This window comes from Canis aureus, chromosome 35 (assembly GCF_053574225.1).
Source record: "Canis aureus isolate CA01 chromosome 35, VMU_Caureus_v.1.0, whole genome shotgun sequence".
NCBI classification, from domain to species: domain Eukaryota; kingdom Metazoa; phylum Chordata; class Mammalia; order Carnivora; family Canidae; genus Canis; species Canis aureus.
The window spans coordinates 13,311,545-13,332,793 of record NC_135645.1 but is presented as its reverse complement, the minus strand read 5'-3'; the positions used below and the strand labels follow the sequence as shown (position 1 = coordinate 13,332,793).

Genomic DNA, 21,249 nt, shown 5'->3' with positions numbered 1-21,249 from the left:
CGGGGGTGGCCCAGCCGTGCCCCCCCGGGTGGGGGGGCCAAGGCGCCTCACAAGAGCTTTTCCCTGCGGCCCCCCCGCCCCCCCCCCGCCGGCTGCTAGTCTCCGCTCGACCCACACGCGTCCTCGGGGCCCCGGTGCTGGGCGTCCCGGGTCTTGCCGCTGCTGGCCCCGGAGCCCGCCAACAGCCCCGCGCCGAGCACCCGCCCCCTCCGCCGAGCAGAGACGCCCCGAAGCCTCCGTCCGCCGCGTCTCGGCCCAGACTCTCTCCCCTTCTCCGCAGCCCCTCGCCCTCGCCCGCCGGGCCCTGCCCGGCTGCCCTTCCTCACCCTTTCATCTTCCCCGCCTGCTGAGGCCGTCGTTACCGCCGCTACCAACGCCGTTGTCGTCGCCGACCTGAGCTCTCCGCGCCCGCAGCTCGGGCCGCTCAACCCCCACCAGCCGGCCTCCCCGCCTAGGGCAGGGAGCTGAGCGGGTGACGGAGGCCGCGAGAGCCAAGCGCAGCCCTGCGTCTCCGGAGGGGGCGGGGGTGCGTCCCGCCGCCGCGCTGGGCCGCCGCTCCTCCACACGTGCGCCCCGGGCAGCCCGCTCCCGCTCCCGCTCCCGCCGCCGCCGCCGCCGCCAGACCCGCCGCCGCGCTGTGACCTTTCACCCCGCCCCCTCTGCGCGCCGGCGCGCCGGCCGCCTCGCGCGCAGCCGCACTGCTGCCCTCCGCGCGCCCCTCCCCCTCCACCTCAGGACCTCCATTTTCCTACTGGGCTGTGGCTTCTGGCGTCACCTTTCTCCTCCCATCCCTTACGACACCTCCTCGTGGGGCGTGCCCGGTAGGCCCCGGCGGTAAAATCCGGATTTTTCCACCCTTCCCTCTCTTCTCCCATGTCAGCAAGAGCAACCTTCCCCGGCCCTGTCCTGTTCTTCCAGTTGGTAATTTCCAGAATGACCTTCAAACGCTCCCGCCTCCTAATACGGTTTTATAAAGATGGTTTTTCTAAATGTAAAGACATCTGTGGAAGACTCAAACAAATGAGACTTTTTTTTTTTTTTTTTTTAAGACCAACGTAACGAGCAATCGGCCGGATAACTTGGCTGCAGTCCGGCACGATCCAAGTTTTGAGGTCACGTGATCGCCTGGGCTGAAGCCTGGGATTTTACCGGCGGCAGAACGCCTTCGCCACTTCCGGTCCCTGGATCCCAGCCGAAACGTCACTTCCTTGGAAATGCACTTTAACCCGTTTCACTCACGCACGCCTTCTGTATTACACTTTACGACACAATCTTTGTGAAAGTTTTCTGGTTTTGTTTTTTGTGTTCTTCCTCCGACCTCATCGCAAGGAGATGAATGTTTGAAGGACTCGCAAAAAGATAGGCGCCGAGGATGCGGCACGCTCGCCCCGGGGGCGGCTGGGCGGAGCTCGAGGTCACGTGACTGCCTAGGCCCGCCCCCCGCTGCAGCTGAAGACTTCCCCTCCCGCAGTGACAGAGCCTCTGGTCCGTGGTCGGTACTGTTTGTGCACCTCGCGCCCCGGCAGGTGAGCGGTGACCGGTAACCGGCGACTGGTGGGAATAGGAGAAGGGGTGGGAAGAGGAAGAGAAGGGAAAGTGTGAACGGCGGCCTCCGTTGTCCGGGGCTTCCTCCCTGCTGTCATCCTGCACTGGCTAGGACCTCTTTTCTCCAGTTCTCCTGACCCTCGCTTCCCCCACTGGGGTCGCCCCCGCCACTTAGGGGTGAGCTGTCCACCTTTCCCAGGGTTGGGGGTGACTGCGGCCACTATGGTTGCCTATTCGGAGTCGTTGGGGCTTCGGGTAGTGGGTTTGGTTCAGCCATTTCTCGGGGTCCGCGGTAGTCTCCAGGTCCTATTCCCCAAAGCCCCCCCCCCCCCCTTTTTTTTTTTTTTTTTTCTTTGCAGAGGCCCTGCTCCGTCTTTATCTTCAGCCTTGGGCTGGGAAGCTGGGAGGTAGGAAACACCCTGGAGGCAGAGGCGTCTCCGGTGAGACAGGCTTGGGAGAGACTCTCACTGATGGGGCCCTCACTGCGGAGTCACTGTTAAAGCTTGCTCCGAATGTGCTTTCTCAGTAATTCTGAGTTTTCAATCTGGCATCCCTGTGTGAGGCGTTCTGTAGATGTTCATATACTTTGGTTGGGCCTGAAAGAGTAGAGGCAGCCGTTTTACCTTTCTGTTGTCTGATTTTACGCTACAGGAAGGGAGAAAACGGTTGAAATAATAAAGATACACTAGCTTCAAAACAGGAGGTGTGGGTAATGCGACAGTCTCCATTGAATGGGGAGGCGTTGAAAGATGATGGTGTTGCGGTTTCGTGCTCTGCAGGAGACCCAGACTAGCTTATGGAAAAGTGACTGGGTTTCCCCGACAGGGAAGTAATTCTTAAGAAACCGATTGAGCAGGAAATATAATGAAATCAATTGTAATTGACCTTAAATTTAGAGGTAAGAAGGCTAAGTCGAGATATCGCTTACTTCATATTTTCAGCCTTTGACATTCTCTATTGTCGTGTCTACCTAAAATCCTGCTTAATTGCCATTCCCAATCAAGTCCCTGACCGGTGGTAAATTTATAGTAACTAGCACATCCTCCTTAGGTTTCCCTATCTGATTTCTTCAGATTTAGATGAATAGTGTATTGTGAACATTATTTTGCTTAGGTTTTTGCCCAGCCCAGTGTACTCCCATTTCATGTGTAATGTTGTAACCAATGTTTTGACCCCAAACAATATGCTTTAAGGGAAGAGTGTTTTTCAGTTTTGAGGTTAAACTCGTTTATTTATACTGCAAACTCAGAAAGTCCCCTGGTTCTTTTACATTGAAATGCCTTACAGAAATTACAAATTTGATTTTTAAAATTTAAATTACACTTTTAAAAAATCTGGAAAGTCATGGATTCTCTATTAAACCTGGTAGCTTTCTAGCTAATGTAATAAGAGTATCCATTAGAAAGCTGGCTGAAAAGTGAGGAAAATGGAATCTTTATCTTTGAGTAGTGGATATGACTTATTTGTTTTTGTTTTTCTGTATCATCCAAATTCTCTACAATAAACTGATTTTGTTAAGGGGAACAAAAAGTTAAGTTTCTCGTGTAATATTAATTTAACAAAATATTTTTATAGTAAGTTCAAAATAGAAAAACTGAGCTATTGATGCTCCTCGCTAGAAAACATAACTTTAAAAATGTTTCTTGCTTCCCCTAAGTAATAAACAAGACCAGTATCCTGGATTTACAGTTTCAGCAATTTCTGATATTGTCCTAATTTATTGGTATGCTTATGTAGTTATGCCTGCTACCAGTATAAACATAGTTTCATCCATTAATTTGCTCCAGAGTGAAGTTGTACAATCTCTAGGGAGAAAAACATAAGCAGTGTTCCTTCATTGACCAGGTGACATTCCACCAAAGACGACACATTTTTTTTAAGAGCCCTGGAAGTCCAAACCAGTCCTGTCTGGGTGAGACCAAAGTAGGAAAGAGAAAACCAGCTAAAGAGCATTGAGTACTAGAGGGGAAAATGTCAGTATGAAAGAGGTTGTGAATGAGTCTGCAGTTTTACTTTACAATTTCCCCAATTTTAGGGAACTCTGAAAGAGTAGCTTATACCACTAATGAAATTAGCAGCAGGAATTGGTGACTAAATCGCTACTAAAGTTGAATGTGAAAAAGAGCTTTAATGTTATTTAGCATAATTTATACACAAACAAGTGATTTGAAGCTAGGAAGCCATTTCTGAAACTAGCTTTTTTTTTTTTTTAGATTTTGTTTGTTTTACAGATAGAGAGAGGTAAGGGAGGTGCACAGAAAGAGGGATAAGCAGACTCCATGCTGAGCACAGAGCCAGAGGAGTGGGGGAGCTCAATCCCACAACACTAAGATCGTGATCTGAGCCTAAACTGAGGCTTGACCGACTGAGCCCCACAGGCGTCCCTGAAGCTAGCTTTTTATCAGTTTATGAGTATTACACTGAGAAACCTTAACATTCATTAGGGAATTGTGTTGTAGTCCCAACAGCAAATGACCCACAAGAGTTTTTGTGTTAAGGTCCTTGACACCTCTTGTGGGCTTACTCTGACATCTTTCTTAACATTTCTCTGCCTTTATAGATTATCACCACCACCAAGAATGCTTTGTCCCCCTATTGGCAGAACTAGCCACTTAGTCCTCTAGCACACACATTATTTTCTATTTTCCTGTTTTTACTTCTAGCAGATTGTATGATTACTGTTGGCTGGCTGTTCCTCGGTAAACCATAAAGCTCCTAGGAGTTCAAGAATTGTGCCTCTGCTGCTATGTCTTTAGAACCAGGGTGCTGAAGTAATTTGTTTTTTGAATGAATGTTTGACAATTAGGAAGATCAAACTAGTTATAAACTTCTTACAAATCATAGCTCCTTCTAAGGTTGTATACTAGGTATTAGTTTTCAAATATAAATTGGTAATAATATCCATCCAAATCATGGTCAAAAGAATAGACATAAACATCTAGACTTTATTAATACAGTGACCAGCTTATTTTCACAGCATATATGTTTACTAATAGGTATGGTTATCATAAATGGAAGGGATGGGAAGAAGAGTGAGTTGTCATTAATGTGGTTGTGTATAGGCTACAAGTTGATAGAGCAGTAGAATGAAAATCAGAGGATAATCATTCAGCCTTGCCACATTAGTTATATTCTTTTTTAAAGTAAAGTTGGGAGTGGAGGCTTAGGATTTAATACTTGGGAATCTTCCTCTCAACAGTATTGTGAGTTCAAGTGAGATAAACCCCAGGTAATCTATGTAAAAGTATTTTAAAAACTAAGTGGTATTCATGTAAAGCAATATAGTGTAGACTATATTAGAATACATTTCCTAGTCATGATAGTCCTGAGGTTTAGGTTCTGGCCCTACCACTTATTTAGGCTGTGTGACCTTGGACAGTTAATGTAAGCTTAAGTTTTCTCATAGTCAATGTTATCCCATAGGTGCTATTAAATTAGATCATGAATGCAGGGGGCGGGGGACCTAGTATATACTTTGTAAATTTTTGTTAACTTTATTCATATCTAGTTGGTTTTATATATGGAATTTTTAAAATTTTATTATTTATTCATGAGCAACAGAGAGAAAGAGAGAGAGAGGCAGAGACACAGGCAGAGGGAGAAGCAGGCTCCATGCAGGGAACCCGATGTGGGACTCTATCACGGGTCTCCAGGATCACGCCCTGGGCTGAAGGCAGCACTAAACCACTGAGCCACCCGGGCTGCCCTATATACTGAATTTTTAAAGGAGACTTGAGGCAGCCTATAAAATTGAGGAACAGGGGATCCCTGGGTGGCGCAGCGGTTTAGCGCCTGCCTTTGGCCCAGGGCGCGATCCTGGAGACCTGGGATCGAGTCCCATGTCGGGCTCTCGGTGCATGGAGCCTGCTTCTCCCTCTGCCTATGTCTCTGCCTCTCTCTCTCTCTCTGTGTGTGTGTGACTATCATAAATAAATAAATAAATTGAGGAACAGGTATGGGGTATGGAGAAATGAGTAGAATTTGAAATGAGGCTATTACCAAGAAATAGAGGAGTCAGAAAAATGTACTTTTGGCAAAGATTCTAAAACAGATTTATCAATATAAGCTAGAAATCTCAACATAAGTCTTGTTATTTTGGCAATTGCAGTGGCGTAATTTTTTTTTTTAAGATTTTATTTATTCATGAGAGACAGAGAGAGGCAGAGACATAGGCAGAGGGAGAAGCAGGCTTCGTGCAAGGAGCCTGATGTGGAACTCGATCCCAGAACCCCAGAATCACGCCCTGGGCCAAAGGCAGATGCTCAACCGCTGAGCCACCAGGTGTCCCAGTGACTTAATATTTTTTATAGACTTTCCAAAGTTTATGATTATTAATATGTGGAATTAACTTAAGGAGGTAGTTCTTCCATTTCTAAATTTTTATTCCTACATTAGGTTATAGAAATATATTAAAATTATACAGCTCTATAGAACAGAGACTTGTTTATGCTTATGTTTACAAATTTTGCCTTTTATTTTAAATTCCTTTATATCTCATTTTTGTCCTCATATAAAGGGGAATGTAGAGATAAAATGGGGAGATGAACTGGAGTAAAAAAAATTGTAAATTGATGATTCACAAAGATTAGTGGTTTTATATCGGAAAATACCAGTAAATTAAACAATAATTGAAATACAGTTATCATGAGTTTATGTTTCACCTTAATCCTGAAAAAATCATTACTCATTTGTTCTAAGGGAAGATTTTATTCAGAGATTATTGAATTTAATTCAACTTCTGTATTTTGGTAAAATAAACTGGTCAGTGTTTTCCATTTAATTTCCTTCTGTAGAGATTTTAAAAGTCTTACAAATAGTTTTTTCCTATTGTGAAACAAAAGTGACTCTGGTTTGTATAAGTGTGTTCTTTTATGCATATAGTGTATACATATTCTGTATATAGTGAATACATATATACACATATTTTTTTGTGTGTATTTACAAAAACAACTGGAATGGATGTATATTTTCATGGTATAGATTCATTTTACTTGAAACTATCAAAGCCATTTTTATTTATTTTTTAAGATTTTATTTATTTATTTATTCATGAGATACACACAGAGAGAGGCAGAGACATAAGCAGAGGGAGAAACAGACTCCCTGTGGGGAGCCTGATGCAGGATTCAGTCTCAGGACCCTGGGATCACGACCTGAGCCAAAGGCAGAGGATCAACCACTGAGCTACCCAGGTGTCCCTCAAAGCCATTTAAAAAATTATTTGCGCTGAGTAAAAATAACCATGACTAATTTATTTAAAACTCTCCTTTATGTTTGTTTGTAGTTAGTAGTTAGTTCTATTTAATAAATTCTACAACCACAGTTAGGCCGTTTTTAAAAATTGATATTCATAGGTATTTTCAGATTTAACCAGTGCTATTTTTTTGGTGTCAAAACATTTTAAGTTTTGAATCCTAATGCTATCAATTGTAAAAACTATTGTTCTTTTGGTGATAAACCTTTTTAAAAAATTATACCTACAACATACAATGTTTTGTTTCTTTTCTGAAAAATAAGCATATTTCATTGAAAATAAAATGAATAGTGCCAGGTCTGATGCAGAAGAGTTCCAAATGTGTTTGAGCAATGAAAAATGCCGGATTTCATGTTTTGTTTTAGTTATATTTGTTTAAATTTTTAAAAAGGAGTGTTTAGAAGTAAAATGGAGAAGACTAATTCTGAAAATATTTGTAAAACTGAAAAAAGAGCATGATAAAAATACTGTGTAGTAGTGATTTTATATATATGTATATGAAAAGCTGGAAGGAAATGCATCAAAATAAATGATTATATCTAGATTAAGAGATTAAAGATTTAGAATTTATTACTCTACCTTTTGTGTATTTGAATTTTTATAATCAATAGTTTGCTTTGGGCAGCAGAATTTTTTTCAATTTGATATGGAGAATTAAGATATTTAAATAATGATTTCTTAATTATCTGAATATTGAATATCTTAATTGTAAATGTGTCAGATAACTAAATTATTCAAATTTTTTATCAGTGCAGATATATTTTTAGGCTTATATGAGCACAGTAAAATTTTTTTTTGACTTTTTAAAAACTATTTTATTTATTTATTTTGACAGAGAGAGAAGAGAGAAAGAACAAACAAGCAGGGGGAGCAGCTTGGCAGAGGGAGAGGGAGAAGTAGGCTCCCTGCAGAGCAGGGAGCTGGGTGCTGGCCTCTATCCCAGGACTCTGGGATCATGACTTAGCCAACCAGGTGCCCCCTAGATGTGGTAGTTTTCAGTGGCAAAGATAAAGGACAAAATAATACAGATTGGGAAAAAAGTGTTTGAAATATGTATAACAGCTAAAGAGTTACCATTTGTAAGAATTATTATGTTAATAATAAGTAAAAGTTCATATAGTAGAAACATGGATAAGCATATGACCAGAGCTTCATAGAAGAGAAATCCAAACATTGAATAAATGTAAAAAAAGACATAGAGACTCTTTAGTAATCAATATGCTAACAATGAAGTATTCTTTTCTGACTAACAAAAATTAAGTGGTAAACCTTACTGCTAGTAGGGATCTGTGGTATAGGATTTTCTAATAGGATGCTCATGGAGATGTGAACTGTTACGATTTTTTTAGAAAACAATCAGACAGTATCTGTTAAAATTGGAAATATACATTCTTCCATCCAGCAGTCTCACTCTGTGGAATCTTTTTCTTAGAAATAAAGACAAACTGGAGGAACCTGGGTGGCTCAGTGGGTTAAACATCTGCCTTTGGCTCAGGCATTGAGTCCCGCATTGGGCTCCCTGCTCAGTGGGGAGTCTGCTTCTCTCTCTCCCCCTCTCCCAATTCATGTGTATGTGCAAGCAAACATTTTCTCTCTCTCTCTCAAATAAATACACTTTTTAAAAAAAAGAAATAAAGATATGCAAGCACTTATGTGAATATTTTTGCAGCAATGTTTTATAGTAGCAAAAACCTGGGAACAAAGGGAATACCTATCAATAGGAGTATTGTATAAATCATGGCACAAGCATATCTTGAATATTTTTGAAGTTATTAAAAAATAGGACTTAAATCTATACTGATGAGTTGAAAGGATCTCCATCATGTATCTTTTTTTTTTTTTTAAGATTTATATTTATTTGACACAGAGCGAGTACAAGCAGGGTGAGTGGCAGGCAGAGTGAGAAGGAGAAGCAGGCACAGAGCCTGATGCGGGGCTTGATCCCAAGACTGTGGAATCGTGAACTGAGCTGAAGGCAGACGCTTAACTGACTGAGCCACCCAGGCACCCCTCAATCATGTATCTTAAGTGACAAAGACAAAGTTAAAGAAATGTATGTAATGAGATCCCATTTTTGTAAAATGGCTGAAAAAATACTTTGAGTTTTGTATATGCTTAAACAGCTGTTAACGGCTGGAAGAAATAAGCAAAAGAAAAAAGGAGGGAAGAAAAAAAGAGTATCTACAATAGCATTGCATGTAAAACTACCTGTTTACCCATGTCTATATTAGATGAATTGCAGGAAAGGATAGTCACCAAAATGTTTAGTGGCCATTTCAGTGGTTGGATGGACATTTCAAGTGATTTTTACTTTATTCCTTACACTTTTTAATATTACATGTTTTTATTTTTACAATGAACATGTAATGTTTCTGTAATTACAAAAAACAAAACCATTGACATTTTAAAAAACATTCTGACAGGGCAAAGAAGGAATTAATAAGGGGAAAACACTGCCTGAAATACCAGAAATGGCAATTATCTGAAATACATTTTTGACTTACTTACTTTGATGTCTGAGGGGAAAGTGTTTAAATTACCCTGATAATGCCATAAGTTCCCCTTAATTGTGTGTATATGATAACCATTGTGTATCCAATAAGAAATTGTCATTAAAAATGTTCAGGGAGGGGTGCCTGAGTGGCTCAGTTGGTTAAGCAGCTGCCTTGGCTGAGGTCATGATAGAGGCCCACATCAAGCTCCCTGCTTCTCTCTCTCTCTGCCTGCTGCTCCCTCTGCTTGTGCTCTCTGTCAAAATAAATAAATACATCTTTTAAAAAATGTGCAGGGAAATGATAGACCTTACCAGATCAGATTTGGTGTGGATATTAGGTTTTCCAGAAATCCTTTATGCCTGGGAGATACAGAGCATATTGCACGAATATGGGGTGTATCACCTGACTTAATCATATGACAGAATAAGGAAAAGTCCACATTTCAGTTTAGTTAATTTAAAAAAAAAAAAAAACTAGTTACATGAGCAAATCTGCTTAGGAAAGCTTCAGGTAAGACTATCTTTTTTTTTTTTTTTTTTTTTTTTAAAGTAAGCTCTAAGGGCAATGTGGTGCTTGAACTCACAACCCCGAGATCGAGTCGTATGCTCTACCCACTGAGCCAGCCAACTGCCCCTCACATAATACTGTCTTTAAAGAGGCAAAATTAAAAGTATTGAGAATTATTTACTACTTTATTTCAGTCCTTTTAAGAGGCTGAAATTAATACATCGTTCAAGGCTGTGATAGAAAATGGCAGATTTGGGGCGTCTGGGTGGCTCAGTTGGTTGAGCATATGCTGACACCTCAGGTCGTGGTCCTGGAGTCCGGAGATCGAGTCCCATGTCAGGCTCCCTGTTCAATGAGGAGTCTGCTTCTCTCTCTCTGCCCTTCGCCCTGCTGGTGCGCTCTCTCTCTCTCTCTCCCCCTCTTCTCTCCCTCTCTCTCTCAAATAAAGAAAATATTAAAAAAAGACAAAATGACAGATGCTTTAGAGTTTAACTTGTTGCTTGTTTAAAGCATCTATATTTCTCACCTCAATGCTTTTTGTTTTCTTTTGTTACCAGTATTATTAACTTATGGTATATACAGATATATAAATATATATGTTCTTTATTGCAAAGTATACAAATTTCTTTTTGAAAAGAATTGGAATATATGTAAATAAAAAAGTAATTCTCAAGTATATTGAAAGGCAACATAGCAAGTAGGTTAAAGACATAAGTACTGGAGACAAGCGGGGTCACATGCTGGCTCTGCTACTTCCTAGCAGTGTGACTTTGGGGGAAGTTCCTTTTATCTTTCTGCAATTTTCTCACCTTTAAAATAAAGATAATAAGAGTATTTACATCATTAAATGTTGTGAGGATTAAATGAATTATGTAAGGAAAGTGATTAGAATTCTATTGGCACAGAGTAAGATCTGTATAAGTATTTGCCATTATTATATAGTTACTATACTCTTTGTTCAGTTAGGTATAGATAGTAGTTTTTATTACTTGGCTTAATTGTTTTAGCACTCATTGAATCATTCAGTAATATTTTTAATCAAATTGAATGAATAATACATGTACAAATGCAGCAAAAAATTTTGTGCTTATATGTGTGTGTTTTCTCCTCCCCAATCCTTTTTCCTTTTTTCCATAAAGGTAGTACCTTTTCATATTATTCTGGACATTGCATTTTTACTTAGCAATGTTATTTTTGAGATCTTTCCACATTCGTGCAGTTAAAGCTACAGCATTCTTTTAAATAACAGTGTCATTATCATTGTATGTAACATTTATTAGAGTTTATTAGTGATCCAGGCACTTTTCTTAATGTTTTACTAGTATTCATTCATGGAAGCCTCACAGCAACCTTATGAGATAGGTGCTATATTAATCCCCATTTAACAAATGAAGCAATTTAGGCATGGAGTGGTTAAATGCCCAACAATGTCACATGGCTCATAAGTAATAGGACTCATGATTTTTTTTTTAAGATTTTTATTTATTTATTTGTTCAAAAGAGACAGAGAGAGAGAGAGGCAGAGACACAGGCAGAGGGAGAAGCAGGCTCCACGCAGGGAGCCCAACGTGGGACTCGATCCCGGGTCTTCAGGGTCAGTCCCTGAGCTGAAGGCGGCGCTAAACTGCCGAGCCAACTGAGCTGCCCAGGACTCAGGATTTGAATCCAGGACATATCTTTCCAGAGAATCTGTCTTAATACTGCTGAGTATTACGTATTACAGCCTCTTATACTACCACAAGTTATTTAGCTAGTCTCTATAGTAATGTTCATTTCCAAACTATGGTATAAGAAATGGGCTATAATATTTTGATAATAGGACTTTTTTTTTTTTTTTAGTAAAAGATTTTTTTAAAAGGATTTTATTACTTAAGACAGAGAGAGCACGCATGCATGAGTGGGGGGAGGAGCAGAAGCAGGCTCCCTGTTGAGCAGGGAGCCCAATGCAGGACTCCATCCCAGGATCCTGGATCAAGACCTGATCCAAAGGTAGCTGCTTTACCAACTGAGCCACCCCGGTGCCTCTGATAACAGGACATTTTGTATACATAAAGGAAATTCCTAGAAATGCAAGAACTAGGTCAAAGGATATGTACATTTGGAAATTTGGTGGGTATGGTCAAATTACTCTCCAAATTAGCAATGCACAGAAGTTCAGATTTATCCTTAGTATTGTCCTGAAATCTGCCAAATCATTTAGCTTGAGTCTTTGGGACGCTGAATAGCTAAATGCCTTGAACATTTCTAGCATCCCTGAATTATGAGTGATCTGCCATCTTGTGATAGCATAGGCTATCCATTATATCTAATCAGTGTAGCAATGTCAGTATAAGAACAAAGTATGACATTTGGACTTCTTGTTACTTTCAAATAATGTTAAGTGTTCTGGATATCATTTGAAGTGCCGCTTATGTGATTTATGCATTGAAATGCTATATATAAATTGAAGTTTTAATGTGTACAATTGAAAGAACAAAATGTTGAAATTGCCAATGTGTATTATTTAAAAAGTAAAATGCTATGATTGTTAGTAATTATGAAAGTCGCCAATTTTATGTACCATAACAATTATGTAAGTGCTTTCAGAATGCCAGTTAATAAGACCATTGAGAGTGATAGCTAAAATGTGCGAATAATTACATATTTTCTAGTGAGAAATGGGTTTTTCTAGTAATCTGTAAGTCCTACTAGTCTTAGGTAATGCAGAATTAGGCAGTGTGGGGGGAGGTTATTCAGCTGAGTTACATCATCTACAAATTGTTTTAAATATACTTCTGCTCAGAGTCTTCTGTCTCATTTGTTTTAAGAAACGAAAATATCATTAAATCAAAAAGCAGGCTGGCTGACACCAAATTTTTTTTTTAAGTTTTTACTTATTTATTCACGAGAGAGACACAGAGAGAGAGAGAGAGACAGAGAGAGAGAGAGAGAGAGCAGAGGGAGAAGCAGGCTCCATGCAGGGAGCCCGATGTGGGACTCGATCCCGGGACTCAAGGATCATGACCTGAGCCAAAGGCAGGTGCTCAACCACTGAGCCACCCAGGGGTCCCAACACCAAATTATTTAATGTGGTCCAAAGCAGACACTTAAAATACAGAACCTGCTCAGGTCTCAGTGTAATGTACCTACAGTGCTTGAATGCAGATTTATATAGTACTTGCTGTTGTTCAGTGGGGGGTGTGTGTGTGTGTGTTTTAAATATGATCTCATCCTCACCCAAAGATGCTGTTGGATAATGAGGGTGGGGGGAAATACCTATAAAGAAACAGATAAACAGTCTATCAGTTCTTTATTGTGAACTATTTCTACTTCCAAATTAGAGCAGTATAAAACAATAGACAATAACTCTCCCTCAACCTTTATCTTCCAAATGAGTCATTGAACCATAGCAACTTTGATATCCAAGATATTAGAGCTTACCCTGCACCTTGAAGACAAACATTTCTATACCTCATATTTCAAAAATTCATTCAAGATAGAGTTAAGATTTCCCAAATCCTCATCCAAGATATTGCCATTAAGTCCTGTTCTGAAAGCATAGACGGGGAAGAACTTTAAAAATGTATCTGGGACGCCTGAGTGGCTCAATGGTTGATCGTCTGCCTTTGGCTCAGGGCGTGATCCCAGAATCCGGGATCAAGTCCCACATCGGGCTCCTTGCGAGGAGCCTGCTTCTCCCTCTACCTAGGTCTCTGCCTCTCTCTCTGTGTCTCTCATGAATAAATAAATAAATCTTAAAAAAAAAAAAAAAAAAAAAGACATATCTGACTTCTGTACTCCTGAGCTGTTAAAGGTTCCCAGGACTTGCTGAACTTTACAGTTTTGAAGTGTGCTCAGAACAGTCTTATCAAGAGCCGCCACATAAACTTATTCTAAACAAACAGACAAAAGCCTGTCTTTTCCCCCTCTGGGGCAGCCCTGGTGGCCCAGCGGTTTGGCGCCGCCTGCAGCCTGGGGTGTGATCCTGCAGACCCGGGATCGAGTCCCACATCGGGCTCCCTGCATGGAGCCTGCTTCTCCCTCTGCCTGTGTCTCTGCCTCTCTCTCTGTCTATGAATAAATAAATAAAATCTTAAAAAATAAAATAAAACCTTTAAAAAAAAAACAATTCCCCCTGTGATGCTCCTGGGCTTAAGATTCTCTTATGAGTTTCATAACCCACGTAGTCTTTTATAACTGTTAGTTGATAAGTAAAAAAAATGAATGTGATGTGTAGTATATAAACTTTTATACCTTACCGTAGTCATATTGCTAATACTTTGTGCTTTTTAAAAAAAGTTTTATAGATATAATTGACATACTTGCACATAAAGTGTACAGTTTGATGTTTTGATGTATGCACACGTACCTGTGAAACCATCACTGCAATCATTATAGTGAAATGTCATCACTCCAAAAGGTTTCTCCTCCTGCTTCCTTGTAATCCCTACCTTCCATACTTCCCCACTACCCATTTCCAAGCAACCACTCCTCTTTTTTCTGACACTGTAGGTTAGTTTGCATTTTCTAGAATTTTACCTAAATAGAACCATTTTTTTTCCATCTGCCTTTTACTTAGCATAATTATTTTGGAGTTCTTCCAGATTGTTCAGCATTTCAATGTTTCATTTTTTTCATTGCTGTTATACCATTGTATGAGTATACCACAATTTGTCCATTCATCTGTTGATAGATACTAGAATTGTCTTTCCACTTTGGCTGTTAGGAATAAAGCTGCTATGAACATCCATATCGAAGTCTTTGGATATGAGCTTTCTTTCCTTTTTTTTTTTTTTTTAAGTTTTTATTTTAAAGTGTTTTTTAAAAAGATCTTATTATTTTGAAGTAATTTCTACACCCAATATGGGGCTCAAACTTAAAACCCTTAGATCAAGAGTCTCCTGCTCTACCAACTGAGCTACCCAGGCGCTCCTATAAGCTTTCATTTCTTAACACGTAAATACCAAGGAGTAGAACAGCTGGATCATATGTAGTATGTGTTAACTTTTTAAAAAACTGCCAAATTGTTTTCCAATGTGGTTGTACCATTTTACATTCCTACCACCAGTATATATGATAGTTCTGATTCTATATCCTTATTAATATTTCCTGTCAGTCTTTTTAAGTTTAGCCCTTCTTTTATGTGTGGAGTAGCATTTTATTTTGGTTTTAATTTGCATCTTTCTAATGATGTTAAGCATCTTTCATGTAGTTATTTACTATCCATATATTCTCCTTTTTTAAAAAAAGATTTTATTTGGGATAAATAAATAAATAAATAAATAAATAAATAAAATCTCTAAAAAAAATAAAAAATAAAGATTTTACTTATTCATGAGAGAGAGAGACACAGGCAGAGGGAGAAGCAGGCTCCCTCAGGGAACCTGATGAGGGACTCAATCCTGGCACTCCAGAATCATGACCTGGGCCAAAGGGAGATGTTCAACTGCTCAGCAACCCAGGCAACCCCCATCCATATATTTTCTAGGTGAGGTATATGTTCAAATCTCTTGCACATCATTTTAATTTTTTTAATCCAGTTTTGGGAGTTTTAAAATATATTCCAGATATGTCCTTTAATACATTTATGCTTTGCAAATATTTTTGTCCAGTCTGGAACTTGGCTTTTTGTTCTTTTTTTTTTTTTTAAAGATTTTATTTATTTATTCATGAGAGACACAGAGAGAGGTAGAGAAATAGGCAGAGGGAGAAGCAGGCTCCTCACAGGGAGCCCAGTGTGGACCAGGACACCGGGATCATGGCCTGAGCCAATGGTGGATGCTCAACCACTGAGCCACCCAGGCATCCCTTGGCTTTTTGTTCTAATGATATTTTGAAGAGCTAAGTTTTTAATTTTCATATAGTACAATTTATCAATTTGTTCTTTTATGGATTATGTTTTCAATATTATATCTAATCCACCAAGTCCAAGATCACAAAGGAAGTTTTATGGTTTTAGGTTTACATTTAGGTCTACTATCCATTTTTAGTTTATTTTTATATATGATACAACGTATGGATTGAAGTACCTTTTTTCTGCATTTGTATATAGACTTGTTCCACTACCACTTATTAAAAAACTAATTTTCTCCACTGAATTGCCTTTGCACTTTTGTCAAAAGTTAGTTGTCCATTTATGCCTGTGTCATATAGCCTTTTTGAGCTAATAAATGTTCATAGAATTTTAAGTAGTAGTGCCAGGCAGAACAATAGAGATTTTTATCTATTCTTTGTGGAATGATTTGGTTGGTGTTCTAACATTAGTAGCCTTTAGCCATTAAAATTTCAAGATTTTCAACTTCTTTCTTTTTTTATTTTTTGTTTTTGTTTTTGTTTTTAATATTTAAATTCAATTTGCCAACATATAATACCTGGTGCTCATCTCATCATGTGCCTTCCTAGTTGTTGTTTTTGTTTTTTAAAATTTTATTTATTTGAGAGAGAGACAAGTGAGAGCACAAGCAGGGGAAGAGATATAGGTACAGGGAGAAGCAGGCTCCCTGCTGAGCAGGGAGCCCAATGTGGGGCTCAATCCCAGGACTCTGGGACGACCAGAGCCGAAGGCAGAGAATAACCTGCTGAGCAGGTTAAAAGTTTTTATATAACAAAAGTTTTTATATTGGATGGTCATTCCATGGGGATGATATTTGGTTTCAGTTTTGGTGTCAGCTATATTGGTTTTTTTAGATCTTGGCCTTTGGGCATTAGGCCAAAATGTGTATCGGTGCACCTGAAAGGGGTTATATCAATTTTCACTTAGTGGTTGAGCATGCTTATTTCCCACACAACCTTTGCCAATATTGTTACTGAGCAATATTTAGTAATTGCCTACTATGTGTCAGGGGGCTTTACTATGTAATTGGAGTACTCAACGAATGAAACAGGTATGGTCCCTGTTTCCCTGGCATTTACAATCTGGTGGTGGAGACGAACAATGAACAACTCTGTTCACAGATTTTTAATGACTATAGTAACAAGTATGACAAAGAACAATATTGAAGACTGTGAGCATGTCCCAGGAGGAACTGGAAGTTAATTCCTTAGCAAACCATACTGTTGAAAATTTCTGTCTCTGGTTAAATCCTTTTCTCCCCACAGCCACTTTACTTAAATAAACCCTGGTCGTTAGTTAATCATGGAATACTAGACAAACCATTAGAAATGCAGACTTCCTGCCCTCTGAATTGGAAATGTCTATGAACTTTTGACTAAAGTCATACCTTTATATCCATGTTGTGATGTGTTTTGTCACCTATATTAGGCAGCATTTTTCCCCACTTCTGTGCATTCTTTATTCTCTAGGTAATATTTTCATTGCAGAGATTTTATGAATTCCTGAGTTGAAGGTGAAACTGTTTATGATGATACTTCTTTTAAACATTAGGCTAATGTGTCTGCACAGTTTGTAAACCTTCTATCTCTTCTATTCCATCCATGAAGTAAATGACAGGACATTTGAATATATAAATATCACTTTCTAATACAAATACAATTTGTATTAAATGCAATGCAGATGTATTAAATACAAATGCAATTTGTATTGCATTTTTACTGCAACACTGTTGATGCTGACTCTCCTAAGTACATTGTTCTCAGATATGTGTTTTGCTTATATTTGGCCACTTTGGCTGTGATATATTTGCTTTGCAAAGCAATCCAGAAAATTTCTCATTAACATTGAAAAAAGTGATATGGTAATTGTAGGCAGTTTTCAAGAGAAGATTCTAAGTATTTTGAGCAAGAGTTTTTTTTGTTTTTGTTTTTTGTTTTGTTTTTGTTTTCATTTTTGTTTTTTTTAAGTAGCAAAATTTCTAGGTTGATTACTTTGGAAGGGGAAAATTCTCATACATGACTGCTGACATTTTTTTTAAATTGTTATAGTCACTCTGTCAGCAGTTTATGTGAGACAACTATCCAAAAGCTGAAAAAGGAGATCTGTGGGTGGCTCAGCAGTTTAGTACCTACCTTGGCCCAGGGCATGATCCTGGAATCCCGGGATCGAGTCCCACGTCAGGCTCCCTGCATGGAGCCTGCTTCTCCCTCTGCCTGTGTCTCTGCCTCTCTCTCTCTCTCTCTGTTTCTCATGAATAAATAAATAAAATCTTAAAAAAAAAAAGAAAAGCCAAAAAAGCCACTGACAGCGCTCAAAGGCCATGAAGGTTAAGGATCCTTTCAGAAGAAAATTTTCTAAGGACAGTGTTTTATACTGTGAACTTGGTCTTGCAGACTTTTTAACAAAAGAAATTTCATTATTATTATTAAATACATTGGAGTTTGGAAGGTAGAGTATAGGATTTCAAATAAACGAATACTTCATTTTGTTGTTAGATCTTAAAGATAATTCTAATTTTTGGTATTTTGTTGCTTTTAATCTTCAGTGATCTAAAATATTATGTAATAATTTTTACTTGTGCATAAGTTGTGTCAGTAAGACAATATGAAGGTTTCTTGAAACCTGTAGATTGTCATTTTAGCAGTTTAGAAGTCTATTTTTCTATTTCTTAGTCTTTATTCTAATGAAGGTTGCCAAGTCTGGCCTCCTGTATAAATATTATTGTACTGTATTTAGTCTAATACCATATATTATTGCTTCTAGGAAATACTTTTTTGCCCTGTATTTTAACAACTGTGAAATTAATGTCTGTCCTGTAATTTTTTGAGTGTAATAGAAGAGTATGTTATAATTGATAGTATCTTAGATTAGATGAAATATGATATCACTTCCAGATGGGAGTGTGTATGTATAAGAATTGCTGCTATGAGAAATTAGCATAAAGAGTATCCTTGTGGATACTTAGTTGGTTGCCTTAGTTTGGCTTCTCCTACTCACTCAGTAAGTTAAAAATCAATAAAAGTATACTAACAAAGTATAAAGGATAAGAATAGCAAAAAATGGGAAGCTGTCTCAGTACCCAGTAAGGAGAATTATTAGGCAAGCTATGGTATCTCTTTAATGAAATAGTTTAAGATGATACTTACAAATAACAATATGTGAAAATGTATTATAGTATTAATTACAAGTATGTCAAAGATTATTTGTGAGGAAATAAGTCTATTTAAGAAATGAGACTTTCCTTTGAGTATTTTAAAAATGGTAAGCATTTTGCTTTTGAAAATAAATTTTAAAGAAAAGTATGTAATAAATGCTTTTTTTTTTACTATATTTTTTTTAAATTTTTATTTATTTATGACAGTCACACACACACAGAGAGGCAGAGAGAGGCAGAGACATAGGCAGAGGAAGAAGCAGGCTCCATGCACCGGGAGCCTGACGTGGGATTCGATCCCGGGTCTCCAGGATCGCGCCCTGGGCCAAAGACAGGCGCCAAACCGCTGCGCCACCCAGGGATCCCTTTTTTTTACTATATTTATATCATTTGACTCTCTTCTTGGCTTTTACATCCTAAAAAAGTTAGGATATAAACCAAGGGACTTTATTACACTCCAGTTTATCTAAGAAATAAGAAAAATAAGAGGAATTTCTCACTCAGGTACTACATATGTAGCTTCATTGTTCCAAATTTATTATAGTCAATTAACCAGCAAGTTTTCTACTACTATTTGTTATTAACAGTTGCAAAATTGGGTCTGTTTTCATTAATATTCTCATTTGCTCCAAAGATACTCATTTTCCAATTAGATGTGCCCCTTTATTGTACACTTCATTGATAGTTTTCCTTCCTTCCTTCCTTCCGCTATTATAATGAATTCGTTAGGTTAGTATTTTAAAGCTTGTCATTAATAAAATATGGCATTATGTACTGTTCTTTATGAATCCTGGTTTTTTGGGACACATGGATGGCTCAGTTGGTTAAGCATCCAACTTGATTTTGGCTCAGGTCATGATCTTGGGATGGTGGAATCAAACTCCATGTTGGCCTTTGTGCTCAGTAAGGAGTCTGTTTCTCTCCCTTTCTCCTTCTCCTTCTTTCCCTGCCCTCCCTAACGGTTCTCTCTCTCAAATAAGTAGATAAATCTTAATTTAAAAAAAAAAAAGAGAGAGAGAATCTTAGTTTTTTAAGGAGATGGATATTTTAGGAGCAGTCAATTCTTGGTTGTTCTACTACTTATACTTTAGTTTGTGAGTGATCTGTCACCCTTTTTTTTTTTAATCTCTTCCCTTTTGCCTTCATATTAACCTTTGTGATTGTTTTTAATTTTATTCATTTATTCATGAGGGACCAGAGAGAGAGAGAGGCAGAGACCTAGACAAAGGGAGAAGCAGGTCCCTGCGGAAAGCCTGATACGGGACTCCATCCCAGGATCCCGGGATCACGACCTGAGCCAAAGGCAGACCCCCCAACCACTGAGCCACCCAGGTGCCCCAACCTTTGTAATTCTAACATACAGTCAGTTACTAATGAAAAACAAGCACTCTTGGTTTTAAAAAGAAAAGGTAATAGAGCTATTGGCTAAAATAAGATCCTTTGAATTATTTGTTGTAAAATGCTTAGGTGTTAAAATCAGACTAAATCTAGGCTTTACCACTTTATAATTCTGTCATCTTGAGTGGGTGGCTTAAGTCTCCAAAACTGCTTCCTAATCAAACAACACCAATGTCGTAAGACTCTCGTTAAGTGTTAAATGAGATATGTCCATTTTTAACATAATGCCTGGAGTGTAATATGTGCGTAATGAGTAGTAGTTGATATTATCTTTTTAATTTCAGACATTTTATCAAGTTACTTCTGTGCAAGGCACTTTGCTTTCTGGAGGGAGTGCTCCTTGGAAGCAGAAATACTCAAATACATTCATATAATGGCTTACCATTGATCATAGGTTTCTAGCCTATAAATTCATACCATAGAACTTATACAGTAAATGCAATATTTTGTTTTTTAGCTAAAATTTTGGACTATCACACTCAAAATAGTACAATTTTACTTATAAAAATTTGAAGCGAAAGGAATTTAATTGCTTATTTTCTAGAAATGCTCTAAAAATTTTTTGTTGTTGTTGTTTTTTCCTTTTTTTTTTTATTGGTGTTCAATTTACTAACATATAGAATAACCCCCAGTGCCCATCACCCATTCACTCCCACCCCCCGCCCTTCTCCCCTTCCACCACCCCTAGTTCGTTTCCCAGAGTTAGCAGTCTTTACGTTCTGTCTCCCTTTCTGATATTTCCCACACATTTCTTCTCCCTTCCCTTATATTCCCTTTCACTATTATTTATATTCCCCAAATGAATGAGAACATATAATGTTTGTCCTTCACTGACTGACTTACTTCACTCAGCATAATACCCTCCAGTTCCATCCACGTTGAAGCAAATGGTGGGTATTTGTCATTTCTAATAGCTGAGTAATATTCCATTGTATACATAAACCACATCTTCTTTATCCATTCATCTTTCGTTGGACACCGAGGCTCCTTCCACAGTTTGGCTATCGTGGCCATTGCTGCTATAAACATCGGGGTGCAGGTGTCCCGGCGTTTCATTGCATTTGTATCTTTGGGGTAAATCCCC

At 38.6% G+C, this 21,249-nt stretch overlaps 2 protein-coding genes across 6 annotated transcripts in view; one reads left to right on the top strand and one right to left on the bottom strand.

Annotated features, from left to right (window-relative positions):
• Positions 1-603, bottom strand: part of NAA50 (N-alpha-acetyltransferase 50, NatE catalytic subunit) — a 28,224-nt gene extending 27,621 nt beyond the window's left edge. For both annotated transcript variants that reach the window (XM_077884142.1, XM_077884143.1), the window contains exon 1: positions 327-603. In XM_077884142.1, coding sequence (XP_077740268.1) covers positions 327-334 — 8 coding nt within the window. In that variant the 5' untranslated portion in view covers positions 335-603. The remainder of the gene's footprint in view (positions 1-326) is intronic.
• Positions 604-1,249: 646 nt separating this feature from the next.
• ATP6V1A (ATPase H+ transporting V1 subunit A) overlaps positions 1,250-21,249 on the top strand; it is a 65,461-nt gene continuing 45,461 nt past the window's right edge. The window contains exon 1 of one of the 4 annotated variants that reach the window (XM_077884221.1): positions 1,250-1,526. The gene's annotated coding sequence lies outside the window, so the exon portion shown is untranslated. The other 3 variants (XM_077884222.1, XM_077884223.1, XM_077884224.1) reach the window with 3 other exon arrangements.